At 41.1% G+C, this 22,500-nt stretch overlaps 1 protein-coding gene across 4 annotated transcripts in view; it reads right to left on the bottom strand.

Annotated features, from left to right (window-relative positions):
• Positions 1–19,653, bottom strand: part of LOC135088739 (protein glass-like) — a 23,155-nt gene extending 3,502 nt beyond the window's left edge. Inside the window, exons 1-6 of one of the 4 annotated variants that reach the window (XM_063983725.1) lie at positions 18,889–19,653; positions 5,718–6,118; positions 3,844–4,507; positions 1,119–1,322; positions 323–441; positions 1–35 (exon numbers count right to left, since the gene is read on the bottom strand). The exon at positions 1–35 is cut by the window's left edge and continues 207 nt beyond it. In XM_063983725.1, the coding sequence (XP_063839795.1) occupies positions 1–35; positions 323–441; positions 1,119–1,322; positions 3,844–4,507; positions 5,718–6,070 (1,375 nt within the window). In that variant the 5' untranslated portion in view covers positions 6,071–6,118; positions 18,889–19,653. The remainder of the gene's footprint in view (positions 36–322; positions 442–1,118; positions 1,323–3,843; positions 4,508–5,717; positions 6,119–18,888) is intronic. The other 3 variants (XM_063983726.1, XM_063983727.1, XM_063983728.1) reach the window with 3 other exon arrangements.
• Between the last annotated feature and the right edge of the window lie 2,847 nt (positions 19,654–22,500).

Genomic DNA, 22,500 nt, shown 5'->3' with positions numbered 1-22,500 from the left:
ACGTGCCGACACTGTAGCTCTGGTTGCACGCCCCGCTGAGGAGACGGAGGAGAGTGCAAGGTGAGCCTATGACTACAAAGAGAGACTACAAACTTCGAACGATCTTTTTTTTTATGTACTCTACAAGGATTGGGGCTTTCATTGTGGCTTCTTTTATTCATTCATTCATTCATTTATTTATTTCATTTACTTATTTTTGTTTGTCCTAGGCACGAGCTCCTCTTACATGAAGAAAGGGTTCGGAATGCAAGCCTCAGATACACTGAACACCACTCATCACTCTCAAGCAAGCTGTCGTGTAGAGAAGACTTGTACCACTCACCTGTAAGACATGGGGAGGGGACTGACCAGGCCTGGGGGGAGCGGAGTGCTGGGGGGTAGCTGACGCCGCCAACAGGGGACAGTGACGACCCCCTGGGGCCCCGCGCAGCTGGTGGACCACTAGAGAGGGAAGGAAGAAGGGACATTAAGGGGGGAAGAAATAGAGAGAAGAGAGAGAATTGGAGGTATAAAATAAAGACTGAAAGAAGAAATGAAAGGAGAGGAAAAAAAAAAATAGAGATGCGGAAGGGAACGATGGTAGGGAAGATACACAGACAGAGATAGACAGGCAGACAGAAACAGAGAAACACAGAGAGAGAGAGAAAGAGAGAGAGAGAGAGAGAGAGAGAGAGAGAGAGACGAACACACACAAAAAAAAAAACACACAAAAACACAAACACAACACCAGGAGAAATAGAGAAACACACACACACACAAAGATAAACAGATATATAGATAGACAGATAGAAAGACACATGAACAGATAGACAGATAGATAGATAGATAGAAAGACACCTGAACAGATAGACAGATAGATAGATAGATAAAAAGACACATGAACAGATAGACAGATAGATAGATAGATAGAAAGACACATGAACAGATAGACAGATAAATAGACAGACAACAGCTTACATCCACACACACAATCTCCCCTTCTCCCTTCCTCCCATACACAAACTCCCATTCCCCCTTCCCCCCCACTTACTCTCCATACACCCACATCCACAACTGCATCCACTGTCCCTCCACACACACACACACACACACACACACACACATACACACTCACTCACCTGGTGCTGCAGCGACTGGTCAGGAGAGTAGCCCATGTTTACGTTGGACACCCCCATTGTCATGTTCATAGATACGTTTACACTCATGGCAGGGAACACATGGGGCGGGGGTGCGGGGGACGAGTAGGCGGTGGGTGTCTCCTGGTAGCCCGCGCTGGAGTAACACCCGCCGCCGCCCATGCCGCCCATCATACTCGGTAAGGTCTGGCGTGGGCGTGGGTGGAGGAATATTAGGATTTGGTACAGTTTTTTTTTTTTTTTTTTCCCCTACGTGTTTAAAAGTTGGGTTTTATTTAGTGTTTTGTTCGGTTTCTCGCTTGCTTTGTTTGTTTGTTTGTTTGTTTGGCCGCGTTAAGTTAGTAGGGCTGCGTTGTGTTAGTTGGTTAATTATTGTTGCGTTACTTTAGTTAGGTTAGCTGAGTTGGTTTGTTAGTTAGTTAATTGCTCTGATTGTTAGTTTAGTTAGTCCATTAGTTATTTAAGATGAAAAAAAGTTAGTGAGTTGGTTGTTATATATCGCGCTAAGTCTAAAAAAAAAAGCAAATCAGTATATCAGTTAGTTTATTAGTTAGAAAAGCAATTTTTTGTGTTAATTACGTCAGTGGCAATTGGATTTTTTTATAGTTTTCTTACATGTAGAATACTCTAAATTTACTAGCAAATCTCAAAGCTCAGGAAGATTTACTACTTAACCGCCACAACTACTTAATTCGAAGCCTTTAATGCCTCAGGTGATCTAGAGCTATTAATTAAGCGTTATACAAATTACAGAGCGTGATTACAGGCAGTCTGGGGTCCTGCGCTGGTGACTCACAGGTGACAGGTGTGGCGTTACTTATCCCTGAACACCTGATTGGTACAGACGCACGTGCTTCACTCCTACTGGCAAAGATGGTTCTGTTTCTGCTAGATGCTGAAGTCATCCTTATGTTCAGTACTAGTGTGGTGGATGGAAACTAGATAGGCAAATGAGTGGAAAGGTGGAATGAGAATTTAGTCTGAAAATAGTACTGTATATTCTCTAACATTTCAAATACAGGTCTCTCTTTCATTAATTTGTATCTATTTATGTATTTTTTTTTTTTGTGTATTTATTAATCTCTCTATTATTTGTTTTGTTTTAACAGAGACGTAGATCTGAAGCTGAAATGTATGGAAATTATAGTACTTCAGCTTATTTCTTTGCCACCTTTCGCACTTACCTGTCTGATCAATTTACTTGTTATATAAAAGCCGATACTCAATATACCTCAACGTCTGTACAAGATAATTAACAAATCGGTGTACAAGACTCATTCTTACTGCTAATGCGAGCAAAGACAGTCGATGGGCAGAGCAAATAGGTAAAGAAAAAAATATTCAACTTTAATACGTTTCTATATAAGGACTGTCCCTCTATTGCTATTAGGCAGCTACTGGGAGATCCTTGGCAGCACCTGACGGGGCGTGCCAGGGCAGGAGCTACCGTACAGCGGCCGTGGAGGAACAAGGAAGGTAGTGACTGTATGTACTGGGTGTCCTTTGTAGCGCCAGGAGAACGTATGTGGTGTTGTGGAAATAACTTTATCCTATTAATTTCCAGACAATGAGCGAAAATATGACGCATTTTTAAATCGTGATCTACACAATGAAGGGATCCGTAGTGTAATTAGTGAAGTAAATGAGTCTAAGCCTAACCTAACCTAGCCTTCAGATGAAAGTGCTAATGATATTTTCAATGTTATCACGTACATCAGCGGTGAAATTAATGTGCTGAAGCTAAGTCTAACCTAACCTAACCTTACTTAACCTAACTTAATCTAACCTAACTTAACCTAACCTAACCTAACCTAACCTAACCTAACTTAACCTAACTTAACCTAACCTAACCTAACCTAACCTTACTTAACCTAACTTAATCTAACCTAACTTAACCTAACCTAACCTAACCTAACCTAACCTAAGTCTAACCTAACCTAACCTAACCTAACTTAACCTAACCTAACCTAAGTCTAACCTAACCTAACCTAACCTAACCTAACCTAACGTAACCTAACCTAACCTAACCCTCAGATGAAAATGCTATAATGTTTTTTTTTCCAGTATTATCACGTATATTTCTTTTAAGCTCCACTCTCTCCTTTTCCACTCATTTACTGAACGAGACAACAATAACATACTTTAAACTCCTTATTTTGACACGGGTGGGACTAAAACTTTCAGGGACGGAGCTAAATTAACACTCATACCTACAGACACTTGATGATTTTAGCTAAACGAGCACTCCTTTAGTCATCTGTGGTGTCTTTCTATATCATTCTCGTCTTGCATCACACAGTCCATTAAGTTGAAAGGGAACTACATCAGTCAAAGGTAAGAGTATTGAGTGCCACGGACCATAAACACAGACGATCTAGCTGTTAGAAAATACTTAGAGAGAGAGAGAGAGAGAGAGAGAGAGAGAGAGAGAGAGAGAGAGAGAGAGAGAGAGAGAGAGAGAGAGAGAGAGAGAGAGAGAATATTACGTGAACATGAATGGGACTGTAGTTATTCAAGAAGGAATGTGTGTTGATACTTTCCCCCTCCCCCCCCCCACACACACACACACGTTCTCGCATCGCTACAAAAAACTTCTTAAATTCCTGGCGAGTGTACTGGCAGAGGAGGGAAGACAGGGATTATCTCCGGTACAGGCGGGGCTACAGGGGCGAGCTGGTGGGCGGCTCACTGTTCGCCACCACCTTACCTGGGGCTGCTGGTACGCGTAGGGCGACATCGGGGGCGGTGGAGGAAGGAGCGGCCCTCCCAGCGACCCGCTCAAGTTGTTGATGGGACTAGAATTACCCGGGGCTCCCATAGAGGGCAGAGGGCCACCCAGGGAACCCAAGCTGCTCGTGAGGGAGCCGAGGCCGCCCCCGAGGCTCCCCCCGAAAGACAAGGTGGCGCCCCCGAGAGAGGAAGGCTCTGAGGTGTGGGGAGGGGAGGAGGCCCCACCCATGGCGTCTGGTAAAGAGACTGGTTCCTCGAGGGGCGTGGAGGGGTGGATATGGGTGCTGGGGGGTGAGATGGTCGGCAGGGGGAGGATTGGCTCAGTGATGGCAGTGTCTGGGGGAGGGGAGGGGGCGGAGAGGGGGGCGAGGGGGAGGTATGTCGGGGTGTGTGGGTAGGGGAAGGAGGATGGGGAGTATGGGGGAGGGGGGTGGAATGGCGGGAGTGGCGTGTGTGTCGGGGGGAAGGGAGTGTGAGTGAGGGGCAGGGGGGTGTGGGTGGAGGGCATGGGAGGCGTGAGGGGGACGGGGGGCGGGGAGTCACCCACCTGGTGCGGGTGAACCACGGCGTGCTTGAGGGACAGCAGGACGTCAGCCATGTGGTCACCCTTCTCCTTGCCCAGCATGCCGCTCGCCTCCCTGCTGGGGGGGAGGGGAGACTCATCACACACACACACACACACACACACACACACACACACACACACACACAATAATAATACAGCGGTCACTCATCTAAGTACTAACCAAACCCACCGTGGCTTAACCTCACTGATCTGACGAAAACCGGGATATCACACACACACACACACACACACACACACACACACACACACACAGGATAAATATAGTACAGGAACAAGACCATACAAGTGTACAGCTTAGGATCTTTTTTGCCGTAACTAAGCAAATACACACACACACACACACACACACACACACACACAATAACAACCTCTATACAAAAACTACATACATACATAAAAAAAAAATCACTCCTTTCACCTAAATATTACATCACCTGAAATGCAAAGTATAAATTAATCAAGGCCGCTGTTGAAATATAAAGCGATTTCCAAATGACTAATTACTACAGGTGAGGTAATGAAGCTTGCACGCCGCTACGGGCAGGTGTTAGTGGCTGCTGGTGGCTACAGGAGAGGCAGCAGACTGGTGTTTGTAGACGGTGCTGTTAGTGGTTCTCAAGGGGTTCTGTTCAGCTTCACGACAAGATTCAAACTCCTGAAGCTTCGAAGCAGGAGATACAAAACATTTCCACGTGGTTTCAGAAAAGGAAGCGTTGTTTTCATGACTTGCAACGCTGGTGAGGTGAGAGAAGGGGTTCATTTCTACGATTTAAGAGTTCAAGAGGCCAGAGACTCAATAACCTAAACTCAACAACCCTCGCTGCTACAACCACCACCTCAGAACAAGCGACTTAATTTCTACAACCAAAGAGTTCTACAAGCGAGAGAGTAAACGCTACAACCTTAACCCTTCACTGCTACAACCGCTACCTGTGAACCAGAGGCAGTGTTGACAACCCGCACAGCCCATGATACAAAAGCCACTTAACTACACTCCTACAAATTCTACAAGCGTCAAATACCCAAGAATACCTCTAGAAATGCCACCTTCAGTACCACAAGCCCCGCCGCACCACTGCTACAGCTGCTTCATTACCGGCGCGACGAAAGGGAGTCTTCATCCGAGCTACAAGACTACTGCGGTTCAGAAAATTTAGGCACTTGTTGTCAGTCAGTCCGTAGCTCACTGCAAGTCACTACAGCTTCCTCAGTGGTTCTACAGGATGGTTCTACAGCGCCGGGGGATCTGCAGGGGGCCACCTTACTTGTAGGGCGCATGTGGGGACAAGGTGACGAAGTTTGGCAGTGGCTCCAGGTCGAAGAGCGGCGGAAAGGAAGTCGGGACCAGACTGGAATGCGTCTGTAGGCTGTCCGGGTACAAAACCTCTGAGTTCGGGTCCGGTGGCATCCTGGCGGGGAGTAACTCATCCGTAGTGGCGGTGGTGGTGGGCGGCAGCGGCGATCGGGGAGGAGGGTACGCCGGGGGAGGGTGCAAAGGAGGACTCTGTGCCGCCAAGGGTTTGAGGGGCGTAAGTATCGGCGCCTGCCCACACGTAGGGGACAGCGGCCGCCAGCAGTCCGTGTAGGCGGGGTTGTTTGGGATGTAGCAGCCGTCCATGGTGTCGGCAGGCAGTCCCGCGCTGTCTGCTTCTTTCTGCTTCTTCACCTGCTGGCACAACACACGCCGCCCCTCAGTGACACGCCATCACACACAGACACACACACACACACACACACACAAAGAGAGAGATTTCACAAACTACATCTTCCTCCTCCCCCCGCACCCCGGAAAAAGAGTAAGTAATCTAGAATAGAGCCTAGAAAAAGAGGTATTAATAACGAAAACTGTAATCTAGGTTAACCTCACCTAACCTAACCTAACCTAACCTATCCTAAATCAACCTAACCTCACCTAAACATACCTAATCAAACCTAACCTAATATAAATAATCTTAGCTAACCAAACCTTACCTAATCTAACCAAACTTCATCTAACCAAACCTTTCCTTACCAAACCTAATGTCTCTAATAAACAAAAGGAGAAACTGAAGAAATATACGTACATATAGCTACGAAAACAACATCACACACACACACACACACACACACACACACACACACACACACACACACACACACACACACACCTGCCGGAAGCCCTCAAGAGTTGACAGGTAAAATGAAGCAATCTCGACATCTTGCATCTCAAAGTCTTCCTCCTTTGTACACCAGAAACCACTGATTACCAGCCCCCTGACACCTGTCCCCTAGCTACCTTTTCACTCGCAGGTACAATAAGTTGATTGGACAAGCAATTATTCCCTAAACATTATGATTGGGAGTCCGCGTTTGTCTTCTCCTCTCCTGGGACAGATCGATGGCCAAGGGGACGCGCTGATTGGCTGCTGCGTGCGTGAGAAACAAGTGGAACGGTACGTGATTGGTTGGTGAGGAGGAACTGGGAGGGGCTTGTTTGCTGCCTTTCCTTGCCTTGTTTCTCTCTCTCTCTTGCTCAGATGTGGTATAGCGATCTCTCTCTCTCTCTCTCTCTCTCTCTCTCTCTCTCTCTCTCTCTCTCTCTCTCTCTCTCTCTCTCTCTCTCTCTGGAAGTCAATAACAAGGCAAAGATCGAGGGAAGTGAAGCCAGGGACACACACACACACATACACACACAAGGCTTCAATCGCTTCTCCCACGTGCAAGATGTTTTTCTGTTTTCGAGAAGCCTTCAATCATTTTTTTTTCTCACTCTCTTCCTCGCTCTTTTCTTATCCACCTTATCACCATACAGGAGATTACGTAATGTTGAGTATAGTTTTGTAATGGTGTGTTTTGAAGAAGTTAAACAAAACTTTTTCTTTCTTTCTTTCTTTCTTTCTTTCTTTCTCTCTACCCATTTATCTTTCCGTCTATCTTTCTTTCTTCTTATTTATCTATCGACCTATCTATCTATCTTTCTTATTTATTTTCTTTCTTCTTTTGTGAATGCGCATTTTCGTTTTGCTACATACGTTTTCTATGTTTCGCCTTATTGTTAAGGGTGTCTTCTTTATGTTTTTCATGTTAACTTATTTTGTCATATTGATCTTCTTTGCTTACATATCATTGTTTTTGCGCTTAGGTGTTTGTTTGTCACTCATTGTTCTCTCTCTTTAAACGTCAAACATTTCCACTAAGATTTAACTTAAAATTATAAAAATGTCATCACTACTTTTTTTTCACGTTTTGTATTGAACAGTTTCTAATTAAGAAGACTCATTTTTCTTTTTAGTTTTAAAACATAAATATCTTCGAATCAGACAACTTAAAATCATTGAACTATATTAATTAAACTACAACTCTCTCATACAAGATATAAACCATTTATACTTTAGAAGGTTTCCAGTTATCCTTTGCTGAGTCGTGGAGAACACAACATATGCTAACACAATATATTAACACAAACACCATCTGTAACACACCACCAGCAGTGAGAAGCTTATTTTAGTCTACCTGCGTCACGAGAGAGAGAGAGAGAGAGAGAGAGAGAGAGAGAGAGAGAGAGAGAGAGAGAGAGAGAGAGAGAGAGAGAGAGAGAGAGAGAGAGAGAGAGAGAGAGAGAGAGAGAGAGAGAGAGAGAGAGAGAGAGAGAGAGAGAGAGAGAGAGAGAGAGAGCAAAAATAAGAACAAGACCTAAAAGAAGAAGAACTAGGAGAACAAGAACAAGAAGAACGAGAACGAAAAGAAGAAGAAGAAGAAGAAGAAGAAGAAGAAACAGACAGGGTATTCTAAGGCAAAGTGAGGGTAACGGGGGCATGTGTGGGGAATGTTTCAAGGAGTGGCCTCAGGAGATGAAAATTAATGAGATAATCAAAGATATTTTTAGGGGAAAGTCCAACAGGGTGCTTGGGCGGGGCGTGGTGGAAAGGGCAGGGGGCGTTGTGTTGGTTCTCAATGGTGGTTGGGTGAGTTCTTTTGTTTGTTTGTTTGTTTGTTTGTATAATAATGACCAGCGTGGGACGAACTGTTTTCGAATGGGAGAATGAAGACTGCCTTGCCTTTTTTTTTTTTTTCAGGGATGACATTGTGAGCAAGCTTTGTTTTTTTTTCTTTTCTTATTAATCTTATTTATCAAAGTGTTTATTTCATTTTATTTATTCCATTGCATTTTCACTTTACTTTTTTATTATTTTTTGTCCTATATTGGTCTCCCTGACACACAAACATTCACAAACAAACAAACAATAAATAAATAAACAAATAACCCTTTGCTAGTTAACGCCAGCATGACAATTTCTACATCATTTCCCCTGCTCTAAATCATTTTACAAAACGAAGATGCACAAACACTAAAAGATTTGCAACACTCGATTACTCAAAGATGTGTTATTATTTATACCCAACAGTTGTACCAGACAGTTTCATCACGCCGAGAGAAGCCGTGGCGGTCGGGGGGTGAAGGGAAGGGGATGCGTGTGAAGAGTGAGGGAGGGAGGGAGGGAGTGAGGGAGTTGCGGTTATAAGCTGTATTCTGCCTGGTCGCCATGGTGAGTCGTAACCAGCTCAGACTCGAAGGTTTGAACAACAGTGCGTCGTGAGAAGAGTGCGAGGTGCCAGCGAGGGGAGGGTAGGAGAGGAACCTGAATTAGTTACGTTTCATCATAGCAACGAAGCAGGACACAACTTGTGACCGTGACTGTACGCTAGCGGTCCACAATTTCTAGTCCGCTCAGGAATAGGCGGAAGTTCAGGGGCCTTTCTAGACGCAGGCTATCACAAGGCAACACGTATGCACGAAACACACCTTAGGAACCATGTGTCAGAGAGAGAGAGAGAGAGAGAGAGAGAGAGAGAGAGAGCACACAACGAATCAGCATTTTACCTAAACATTCACACCTTGCCCAATCTTTATTTTACAGCGAGTACGATAATAGCTTAATAATATAATAAGAAATTCCATCCTCTTGAAAGGTGATGGACGTTATGAAGAGTGAAATGAATGAGTGTTAGTATGAACAGATGAAATGCACAAGAAACGCAACTAAACCTGCTGACGATAATCATTCAAATCAGAGAAAAAAGATTGTGTATTTGACTTAAAGTTACAGCGCTACAAGAACACGGTCGCATATAAACATGAAAGCGGGTACCAAGATAAGGACATAAGGAAACGAGGAAAGCTGCAAGAAACCGTCAGACCTACACGTGGCAGTCCCTGTATGAAATATTTCCTACATATTTCCTCCTGTCATCCTCACCCATAAATTTCCCTAATCTTTTAAAGCTCCCTAATGACCCGGCACTAACAACCTGATTACTGAGTCTCCATTGATCTAACAGTCTATTTGAGAACCATTTTTTTCCTATCTTTTTTTTTTTTTTTTTCTAATCCAACTTTATCAAACTTGAACCCATAATTTCTTGCCCTATCCTGATTTCCGTGAGGATTTTGTTTACGTCACCCTTGTTATATCTCTTATACCACATAAAGACCTCTACCAGATACTCTTTTAACTTACATCTCTTTTTAAATGGAAGTACAAGTCATTATAAAGTACATTTTGAAAAGAAAACGTAAATATTTCAACCAATCAGCGGGTAAGCATCATCCAGTGTCAGTGTTACCATGTTCGCGTGTCCCCCCGTGGCGATATTACTATGGTAAGGCAGACAGCGTGATGGACCAGAGTCTCCCACTGTGCATGGGCTTCCCTAGGTGTCTGTGAGGAAGGAAGGAAGCCCGTAATGTGATAGACTACTCAGGAAAATAAACACCTGAACTCTAATCTGTAATCTATAGGCTTGGCGCCACTTAAATTCCCACTGGCTGAAAAGGTGTCAAAAATAATAAATAGATGAAATGAAAAAATAAAAAAGGTGGAAAGAATAGACAAATAAATAGTATGAATAAACAAAAACATGAGTAACTTCTGTGTTTTTCTCTATTACCGTTGTTATCGTAGTTTTATGAATGCGAGAAGGTGGCCAGTGACAAAAAGAATAGGAAAAGAAAAGAACAGAATAAAAAAATATAAAAAAATAGCTTATTCCATTACCACTCCCCCAGAAGAACCAGTTTAAATTAGTTTCAGATAGGTTAGGTCATTTCAATTTAGTTTTCGAGATGCATTCGTAGGAAGGTAAAAAAGGCAATGAAGTTAACTATAAAAAATAAATAAAACTAAAACAGATAGAAAGCTCCAGAGTTTACCAGTGAAAGGAAGGAAAGAATGAAGGTACTAGCTAACTCTTGTATTAGTGAGGGTGAACAGAAGAGACAGACAGAGAGAGAGAGAGAGAGAGAGAGAGAGAGAGAGAGAGAGAGAGAGAGAGAGAGAGAGAGAGAGAGAGAGAGAGAGAGTGTGTGTGTGTGTATGTGACTGAGTGTGTAATAATAACAATACACTCTCTAAGTGAAGCCTCTTATGCAGAAGAAGCCTCGTTGCGAGTAACAGGCAAGACAGAGAGTACGATGAGATGACTAAACCTGCCCACGCGATCCGAAAAGAAATGAATATGTACGAAGGTATACATAGACAGGTAGATTGGTAGCTAAATAAAAAGACAGATAGTTAGATCAGCAAACAGGTAGGTTATTGGATAAATAGACGGATCATCGGATGAATGAAAAGATAAGCAAATAGGTAGGTAGTTTATCATATAGATAGATAAATAGATCGATAAATGGATGGATAGATAGATACACAGATAGATAGATAAATAGATAGATAGATAGATAAATAGATAGATTAGCAGATAGGTAAGTTATTATATAGATAGATTAATGAATAGATAGACAGGTAAATAAATATATAAATAAATAAATTAACAAATCAATAAAAATACTGGCGTAAAATAAATATTAAGCTGTTGTTTGTCTATTTTGTCTATCTGTCTACCTACCTATCTATCAGTCTATCTACCAAACAGTTTACCTACCAATCTATCCATCTATCAATATATCTATTCACTTCTTCGTATATTCAGTTAGAAGTTATATATGAAATGTGATCAAACTGCACTACCAGCAAAGTAAATGTTATCTATGTATCTGCTAAACGTACACCTCCTTCTCCTCCTCCTTTTCATCATCATCATCATCACTATCCCTCTCCTCAGCTTCTTTGTCACCACCAAGGTCTCCGATTCCTTTACACCCCGCAGCGCCCTTCATGCATAATCTCTCAGCGCTGAATGCAATGTGGCTTCATGAATAGATGAAAAAGAGCAGTGCAAAAGGACACATACAGACACACGGACAGATACACAGACAGACGGACATACGTGGCACCGCTGATAATAAGGGTCAAAGGATGATGATGATAATATTAGTATGACATATGTGAAAGTAAAATTAGAAGTTTTATATATACATTTTTAATTCAGCGTCTCTTTCTAGCGTTCGATAATTCATCCAAAACGTACGATATTTTCAAGTCTTTATACGGTAACCATGAAATATATGAAAATTAATAATAAAAACTTTCTACATGTATTTTAATTCACTGTTTCTCTTTTTCGTATTTACATAGCTTTCTAAAACATAAGGTAATTTCATATATTTATACGGTAACGCTAAAATAATGTACCAAAAATTAATAATAAAATTTTTCTACATGTATTTTGATCAACTATTTATCATTCTCGTACGATGTTTTCAAATATTTAGAAGGTGTAATTGAAAAATAAGCAAATATTGACAGTTAAATCATTCTAAGCACACAATACATTCTGATCCGCCGTTCTTCTTTCCAGTATTCAATAACTCTTCAAAACGTACGACGCTTTTAAGTACTCATATTGTAATCCTAAATGAACAAACAGATAAATAAATGAATAAATAGAGATAAGAAATAAAACAATAAGAAGTGATGACTACTAATAAATAGTTCTGTAGCATAATTCACTATCTTAGCGTGTTCAGCGGCTTCTCTAAAAATGTACATGCGATACTTTCAAACATGTGTACGATAACCCTGGAAAATTATATGGAAATTTATAATGGAAATGTTGGGGACAGGAGGAAGTGAGAAGTAAATGTATATAATGATGAAGAATTATTATTATTTAACAGGAATTGCGCGAATAATGGTGATGTTGATGGTAATGTTGGTAATTAGAGAGAGAGAGAGAGAGAGAGAGAGAGAGAGAGAGAGAGAGAGAGAGAGAGAGAGAGAGAGAGAGAGAGAGAGAGAGAGAGAATTATTGAACATGAATAAGAAGAATGAATAAGAATGAATGCAGAAATAAGCAACGTTGATGAGTAAATGAATATTAGACCGTGCATAATCATGAATAAGTAGTGAGACGCTGAGCAAGAATGATTGAAAAGATGACGAGTAAAGATGAATGAATGAATGAGTGATGGATTGGAATTAACATAGAGAGCAGCAACAGTGGTGAGTAAATGAACGCTAAGAAGTAAGGAAAAGTGAACAAATCGGGAAGAAGGGCAGAGATGAGTAAGAATGACGAATAATGAACACGATAAGTAATACGTTAATTAAAAAAAAGACAGTAATGATGAATGAATGAATATTAAAACAATGAATAAGGGTGATGAGTAAGGATGAGTGAGGCAGTGAGTCGGTGATGAGTAATGAACACGGGGCGGCTCCCAGGGGTTCATTAGGACGGAAGTACAGACAGGTAGACTCAACACACCGTCACCTGGCCAGCGTGGGTCACCTGATACTGCCTCACCCCTCCTTACCGCCCTTACTCACCCCCACCCTCACCTCTCTCTCTCTCTCTCTCTCTCTCTCTCTCTCTCTCTCTCTCTCTCTCTCTCTCTCTCTCTCTCTCTCTGTTCCTTCCTTTTCTTCTATATTGTTTCTTCCCTCTCTTTTCCTCTCCCTCTTTCTGACGGTAATCTAACCTAACCTAACTAAACCTAACCTAACCTAACCTAATCTAATTTAACCTAACCTAAACTAACCTAACAAAACCAAACCTAACCTAACCAAACTTAACCTAACCTAACCTAACCTAACCTAACCAAACCTAACCTAACCTAATCTAACCAAACCTAACCTAACCTAACCTAACCAAACTTAACCTAACCTAACCTAACCAAACCTAACCTAACCTAATCTAACCAAACCTAACCTAACCTAACCTAACCAAACTTAACCTAACCTAACCTAACCTAACCTAACCTAACCTAATATAACTAAACCTAACCTAACCTAACCTAACCAAACTTAACCTAACCTAACCTAACCAAACCTAACCTAATCTAACTAAACCTAACTTAACCTAACCTAACCTAACCAAACTTAACCTAACCTAACCAAACCTAACCTAACCTAATCTAACTAAACCTAACCTAACCTAACCTAACCAAACTTAAACTAACCTAACCTAATCTAACCAAACCTAACCTAACCTAACCTAACCAAACCAAACCTAACCTAACCTAACCAAACTTAACCTAACCTAACCTAACCTAATCTAACCAAACCTAACCTAACCTAACCTAACCTAATCTAACCAAACCTAACCTAACCTAACCTAATCTAATCTAACCAAACCTAACCTAACCTAATCTAACCTAACCTAACCAAACCTAACCTAACCTAATATCATACCTATCTAAAAATTTCGCGCTATAAAACATTAGGTAATTACAACTACAGATACAAAGATAACAAATAAATATATTGAATATCTACGCAAAAATATGGAATACAGAACAAAAATAGGATAGATACGTATTAAAAAAATAAACGATAAGGGAAATACTACGTTAAATTTTAGTGAGACAGTATCAAGTGCAAATGAAGTGAAGATTTTGACTCGTAATAAGGATTTGTGTGAATGTAGTCATCATGGAAGGTAAAGATGCACACACGTGGGTCTGACATCGCCTTTATACGAGAAGTTATTTGTTGTAGCTGTTTTACGTGTTAACAAGTTCAAAAAAGGTTACGAAAAAAATAATAAAAAAGACCCAATAAATAAATAAATGAATAGATAAATGGAAAACGTTCATCATGCTGTTTATAAAAAGTGTAATTGTAAGAGAAGGTTGTAAACGAGTATTTATTTCATCATGTTTTTTTTTTCGTTTGTTTTTCAAATTAAGGAGCCACTTGTCAATTAAAAATCACTATTCTTTTACATACCTTAAATGATCACAAGCTTCTTTTTCCTTTTATTTATTAACATCAAAAGCGTAAGAACATAAGAAAGAGGTAAGCATATGAAGATTAAAATTTCTATGCTAAAAAATATTATGGTATTTTGGTATTTTGAACTACCGTGAACTCCTTACCTTTCACATTCATTTGATAACAAAACCTGGAGACAGCAAGGCCCGGCTGACACGCACGAGGGACGCAGCTCCTGAAGGGACGCCCGGACGCTCATCTCTTTACTTCCTCTTCAAAACCTCAGCTCATTTCTAAGTTTCAGCTCAACGGAAACTTTTCATTCATACTCTTGTCCTTTTCAAGTTCCCCATTCCCTATTCTTCCCTTGCTTATTGTTGGATATTCATAAAGTTCGATTGTAAATTTTCTCTATTTACATGCAATATATAAATTTTTGGGGAGGATAAGAATTTTTTTTTTTTTTCATGTGTGTGTGATTTAGATACTTCATTTCAAGCATCTCTCTCTCTCTCTCTCTCTCTCTCTCTCTCTCTCTCTCTCTCTCTCTCTCTCTCTCTCTCTCTCTCTCTCTCTCTCTCTCTCTCTCTCTCTTCATTACCTGCCCCTCCCTCCCTCTCGCTGTTACGTAGAGGTGTTACGTTACAGGAAAACGTAACGTAACGCCACGGTGTGTTACTCCTCTCTCTCTCTCTCTCTCTCTCTCTCTCTCTCTCTCTCTCTCTCTCTCTCTCTCTCTCTCTCTCTCTCTCTCTCACTAATGACTATTGTTCTAAGCTAATTATTTCATCCACCCCTCCAGTGCCCCGTCCCTCACCACCACCACCACCACCACCACCACCAGTACCCCGTCGCTTTTCTTATCCCTATCCGATGACTTTAAACAAATGGTCATTGTTCTAAAAGTGTAAAAATTAATTTCCGTATGTTCAGTAATTTATACTTGGTCTGATATAATCATTACAGAGGCTACAAAGGAATTTTAAATAGATAAATAAAAAATAAGTAAAAAAAGAATAGTTTTATCATAGTCTTAGAAATTATAGGATGTCTAACTTTCTTTTTTATTACAATTAAATCCAAACAATGAAAATTATTCTTAATTAATGCAAGGCGAGTGTCTGTGATGGAGTAATGGTTCTCAACTGACTTGCCGTTTTCTTTAAATTTAGCGGGGAATACTCCACACTAATGCAATAGATAACAATACCTTTATATTTCTTTGGCAAGATTATTTGAACTTGACTTGATGTTCTACGGACGATCAAAGACGAGTTTCCATGTTACTGTGAATATTTGCTACGAGGAACACACCAATCGTATTCTGAACCGTAAATAGCAATGCCTTTATATTGTGTCAGTGAGATTATCTGAACTCAACGTGATGTTCTACAGATGACTAAAGAATTATAAGACGAGTGTACATTACAGAACCATGTTACTGTGAATATTTGCCGCGAGGAACACACCAATTACATTCTGAACCGTCTCGACTTGTTTCAGCGGCTCCATTGGATGTAATAGAAGTTCAAGGACCATATTCTAAATGCTTCTGAGCTGCACCTCCACCACTTTCAAATTACACGTGTTTTTAAGGTTGTTTTTACGGTTTAGCGACAAATTAACAAGCTCTTTACATTACTTACAACAGAAACACTCTTGAGAACCCGGGAAGTCATCTCTGTGGCCTTTGAGAATAGTCGTGGTGAATAAGCGGTTTCAAAATACTGACTCAGGAGTGTTTTTCGTGGTTCTTGTGGTGGGTTACTAAGGTTTTTGCATCATCAGTGGGGAAAAACATCTGTGAGAACTTTTTTTTTTTTATTACGCACTCTTCAGTTCGTACTTCTGTAGCCAAGCGAAGATTAAGTCGTCTCTGTAGCCTTATAAATTAGTCCTTATGATAATCTAAAGCGTTTCAGGATACGGGGATGTGTTATCATACTTGTAGTGATTTCTAACTTGCTTGATATTCTAAAAGTGACTGAAGGATTGTAAGATAGGCTTTTTCTTTTTCTTTTTTTTTTATGTAAGAATGATACCGGACAATGGCTACAGAAATTCATAAAAGAAAAAAAGGAAAAAAAAAGCCTATTCAGTTGCCAGTCCCTACAGGAAAAGGCCAAAAGGATTATCCAAAATTAGACGCTACTGAATATATTTTCCCTTTCTTTCCTGTCTTATCGGGGAAATCTGACCAGTGATGCAAGGTCTGGGCATTAAGAAGATATTACGTTACTCATTTTTCCCCGAACGGATTATCAGATTAAGCGTCTTGTCTCGACTTGTTATAACAGGCTGCAGTGAAAGTTACTGCGATTTTTTCAAGGGTGTTTTCACGATTGGTAGGAAAAGTTATAATTCTTTCACTGATAGTCAATCTTTCTCATTATTATCTACAACTTTTAAAAGACTTTTTTATATATATATTTCGCTCTCTTCAATATGTACTTCTGCAGCCGAGCAAAGATTAAATTAACCTCATTATTTTTTTTTTTCTTACGTCCGTCCAAACATTTACTGCAATGATCTCAATGTTAACAGCAGACAACCACAGCAGTGAAAGGGTTGACAAGGTTTCTACATCGTCAATAAGAAAAAGGCCAATGAAAACCCGACTACGCATCTCTGTGCCCTTTGAATACAGTTCTTACAAGATTCAACGACGTTTCAAACTGCAGGCTCTTGATTTTTATTCTCGTGTAAACTCGACTTGTTGTGGCAGCTCTAGTGGACGTTACCAAAGTTTTCAAGGGTGTGTGCATGATTTCAGTGATAGTCTAACAAGGATCTCGCTTCACCACAGAGAAAAAAAAAAAAACATGAAAAACCCAAATGGTAATCTTTGTGGCCTTTGAAAACAGTCCTTACGAGATACGAATGTTTATGCAAGAGTTTAAATATATTGTCTAGCGTGTTTCAGCGGCTCTAAAATGTACATACGATACCTTCAAACATGTGTACGATAACCCTGGAAAATTACATGGAAATTTATGATGGAAAAGTTGGGGACAGGAAGAAGTGAGAAGTAAATTTATATAATGATTAAGAATTGCTATTATTTAACATCTTTTCCTTCATTTCTCTCCTATTTCCATTCCTCCTATTCCCTTCGTCTCCCTCCATCCTTCCATTCCCTTCGTCTCCCTCCGCCCTTTTCCTCCCACTCTCTTCGTCTCCCTCTGCCATCTCCTTCCCTTCCTCCTCTTTCCTTCCTTCCATCCTCCCTTGGTCTTTCCACGTTCTGTTGTCTGCCAGTTTCAATATTCTTGCACTAAATATTTCACACATGCAGGCGCGAACACACAGTCTCTCTCTCTCTCTCTCTCTCTCTCTCTCTTCTCTCGCTCTCTCTCTCTCTCTCTCTCTCTCTCTCTCTCTCTCTCTCTCTCTCTCTCATGCAGTCAGTTCACCTGTGTCATTGTTGCTTCTGTCACGAGTCTTGCTTCGTGTCACGTATCTTATGTGTCACTAAGTGTGGCGTGACTCGTCTTTGTCTAACTCGTCACTGACTTAAATTAACCTAACCTAACCCAACCTGACATAACTACACTTAACCTGACATAACTTAACCAAACCTAGCATAATGAAACCTAATCTAACATGACCAAACGTAACCTAACTTAATTAAACCTAACATAATGAAACGTAACTTAACCAGACGTAACCTAATACAATTTAATCAAACCTAACCTAACCTGGGCCTTTCTAACTCTAACCGAATCTAACTTCAGCAAAACCTTGATTCTGTTGCGCTGTGTTTTGATTCCCACCTTGAAGCGAGCCAGCGATCTGTCCTTCATGCTGACGGGATGTTCACCGCAAACCTAACCACAAAACTAACCTAACCTAAACCTACTGTATCTAATTTAACTTAACCACAAAACTAACCTAACCTAACCACAAACCTAAACTAACCACAAAACCTAACCTAGCTTAAACCTAACCTAACCTAACCTACTGTACCTAATTTAACTTAACCACAAACCTAACCTAACGCAACGTAATGTAACCTAACCTACTTAACCTAACCTAACCTACTTATCCTAATTTAACTTAACCACAAAGCTAACCTACCCTAACCTGACCTGACCTCAAAAACCTAACCTAACCTACCCAGCGATAATTTTTTTCCCAAGCATGACGGAATATATCCATCACAACCTAAACTAACCTAACCTAGACATAAATTTCTCCCCATGCCCGTCTTGACACACACACATCCCAGGTCTTGCAGAGGCTGAGCAGGTGAAGGAGGCGCGAGGGGCAGCCTGCTGGAGCCTGATCAATAGTCCCTCAAGACACGGCCAGCAGGCGAGGCACAGGTGAGACGCGGTGACCTTACCTGGCTATGGCGGTGCAGCGAGACAGACGTGGCCCCTGCTGTGCTAATTAATAGTCCATCCGTGCTGTGGCGGTCACCTGGAGGTCACCGAGGGAGCGTCAGTCAGGGCACGTTAATGCTACGTAGGATACTAGAGTCCTCCTTTCGTTCCGTACCTTCCTCGCCACACCCGGGGGCCGCTCCCCCTCGCAGGTAACCAATCACCAGGTACAGGGAGCCAAAACCACGCCTATTTTCATCTCTCCACCAATCAAGGGCCTGAACACTGCACCACGGACCAATGGGAAGGGTTGTAGGGCTGTAGCTCCGCCCCTCTGGCAGTTCCCCCGTGGCGAGCGTTCCCTGAGGGGCGTGGCTTTCATACCTCCTGCTGGCTGAGAACTGACTCGTTAGTGATAAAGCTCTCACCACTGGCCTGAACCAACAAATCACCGCCTTTACTGCACGAACTAACCACTGTCTTGCCCCGAGCGTCCCACATGCAGCCAGATCGAGTAAATATGAATTTTTCCAACACAACAGGAAGACTTAGAGCCGCGATATCACTAACATTAGCGCCTCTCTATTTTGTTTTTTTTTTTCCACCCCGACCCATAGATTCACGTAATTGTTTGGTTACTGTGGGCTGGCGCGCGGCACAATGGGCGACTCATCCCTCCTGTGTGGCGACGATGTGTGTTTATCCGTGCGTGTGTCACTGGTCAGGGTGTCACTTTGTCATTCTCTCTCTCTCTCTCTCTCTCTCTCTCTCTCTCTCTCTCTCTCTCTCTCTCTCTCTCTCTCTTGTTTCTGTCTCTCTGTGAAGCCTTGCGTTGATTTGTTGTTTGCTAAAATTTGATTCTTTTTTTTTGTTTTATATTTGTTTTTATTTGGTTTACTTTGTTTTTATTCTATTTTTTTTTCTGTTTCATTCTCTCTCTCTCTCTCTCTCTCTCTCTCTCTCTCTCTCTCTCTCTCTCTCTCTCTCTCTCTCTCTCTCTCTGATTTACTGTTGAAATTTAAAAGTTTCAGTTTGTTTTTTTGTTTTTTTTGTTTCCTTTTATTTTATTTTATTTTACTTTATTTTTTATTCTTATCTGATTTAGTTCTCTCTCTCTCTCTCTCTCTCTCTCTCTCTCTCTCTCTCTCTCTCTCTCTCTCTCTCTCTCTCTCTCTGGTTCCAATACTTTTCCCCTCTCGCCTTCCTTTGTTACCTTAGTCAAGTAATTATGCACCTTTTATTTAATTAGTCACTTTTTTTCAGGTGAATTTTCATCATTTTTACGTAAAGTTCTTGTCACGCATGAACATCCTCTTTTGTTTACTATTTTTTATCTTTTCTTTTATTTTATTTTATTCACTGGTAGTAATATCGTGTGTGTGTGTGTGTGTGTGTGTGTGTGTGTGTGTGTGTGTGTGTGTGTGTGTGTGTTCTATTCTGTGTACGTCAATACATCCAATTGTGCACGAATTCATTGTTTTTTTTTTTTTACTTTATCGTACCGTACTGCGTGTAAAAACGTACGCCAGCTTACATACGGGAACACACACACACACACACACACACACACACACACACACACACACACACACACACACACACACACACACACACACACACACATTTTTCACGCAGTTTCATGGGTTTTTATTCAGATTTTGACGAGAACTGAGTCGGAAAAAAGCGGACATATTTAATTAGTTTGTGAGACATTAAAGGGAACGAAGGAAAAAATGAGATAATTAGATATATTGAGAGGCAAGAGAAGGGTGGAAAAACAGCTTGTGCTACGCTAATTATGGGTTTAGAGGACTCTCTCTCTCTCTCTCTCTCTCTCTCTCTCTCTCTCTCTCTCTCTCTCTCTCTCTCTCTCTCTCTCTCTCTCTCTGGTAGACACGTATTTTTTTTCCTTTCTTTTTCTTTTTTTCTTTCTTCTTCATCCCCTTCTTCTTCTTCTTCTTCTTCTTCTTCTAGATTTTCGTATGGACTAGATGTGTTCACTTCCTTCCTTCCTTCCATCCTTCCTTCCTTCCTTCATTTACTTCTTTTTCCTTCCTTCCGTCCTCCCTTTCTCTTTTTTTAACTTTCTTTTCTTCTTCCCACCCCTTCCTTCTTTGTTTCATTCCTTTTTCTTTTCTTCTTCCTTTCTTCCTTCCCTCTTTTCTTTCTTCCTTCATTTTCGACCCTTCTTTCCTTCCTCTATTTGATACTTCCTTCTTTATTTCCTTCCTTCCTTCCTTCCTTCCTTCGTTCGTCTCTACCCTCCTTCCCTTCCTTCCTTTTTTACTTTTTCCTATACTCGATAATTTTTTTCCTTCGCTTCCTTCCTCCCTTTCTTCCTTTTCTTCCTTTTTCTCAATCATTTCTTCCTTTCCTCCTTCATTCCTCGCCTTCATTCTTTCCTTGCTTCTCTCTTTCCTTCCCTCCTTCTTTCTTTCGTTACTTTCTTTTATCCTTCATTTCTTCTCTTCATTCTTCCTCCCTTCCCTCATTTCATTCGATTTTTTTCTTCTTTCATTCTTTTTTTCTTTCTTCCTCCTTTCTCTTCCTCCACTTGATAATTCCTTGTTTATTTTTTCCTTCTCTCCTTCCTTCCTTCTCTTTTTCTCTCCATTCGATCATTCCTTCTTTCCTTTCTTTCTTCCCTCCTTCATTCTTTTTCCTTCCTTCTTTTCTTCTTCTTCTTCTTCCTCTTTTCCATCATTCCTTGCTTCTCTCCCCCATTCCTTCCTTTATTTCCCTCCCTCCCTTGACTCTCCTTTTATTATTTTCATTCTATCGTTCCTTCCATGCTTCCCTCCTTCTTTCTTCTTCCTTCCTTCCTTCGCTCTTTCATTCTTCCCTTCCTTCCTTCCTTCCTTCCTATTCTCCATCTTTCCATCCATCCTTTCTTTCTCTAATTTTCCTCTCAATCTCATATTTCAGAGAGAGAGAGAGAGAGAGAGAGAGAGAGAGAGAGAGAGAGAGAGAGAGAGAGAGAGAGAGAGAGAGAGAGAGAGAACCCACCACTAAGCTCCCTCTAATCTCTCAGCACGCTCATGATTGCCGATTACATCTTTCAATGCTCCAACGAGAGAGAGAGAGAGAGAGAGAGAGAGAGAGAGAGAGAGAGAGAGAGAGAGAGAGAGAGAGAGAGAGAGAGAGAGAGAGAGAGAGAGAGAGAGAGAGGAACAGAGACAGGGAGGGGATTACTGTGTGAGGAAGGAAGGAAGAGGGAAGGGGCAAAAAAAAAGGGGAGGGTGATGACAAGGGAGGGAAAAGAAATTAAAGAGCAGATACAAAGAGGAACAGAGAGAAGAGAATTGAAAAATACTGAATACAAAAGGAAATACGAAATACGGAAGAGAATACAGGAGAGATACAAAAGGAAGATACAAAAGAGAATACAAGGAGAATAAAAGAATAGAGAGAGAGAATACAAAAGCTGAATACAAAAGTGAATGCAGAAGATAACATAGAAGAGAATAGAGAAGAGAAGAGTGAAGAAGAGAATAAAGAAGGAAATACAAAATACACTACACTAAAAGAGAACAGAGAAGAAGGAAAATACAGCATACGGACGAGAATACATGAGAGAATGCAGAATAAAGAAGAGACACAAAGAAAAGGGAGGAAGAGAAAGAAGAGGAAAA

Source organism: Scylla paramamosain, chromosome 31, assembly GCF_035594125.1.
Source record: "Scylla paramamosain isolate STU-SP2022 chromosome 31, ASM3559412v1, whole genome shotgun sequence".
Lineage (NCBI taxonomy): Eukaryota > Metazoa > Arthropoda > Malacostraca > Decapoda > Portunidae > Scylla > Scylla paramamosain.
Note: the sequence above shows the minus strand (reverse complement) of the source record. Positions and strands in the feature narration are given on the sequence as shown.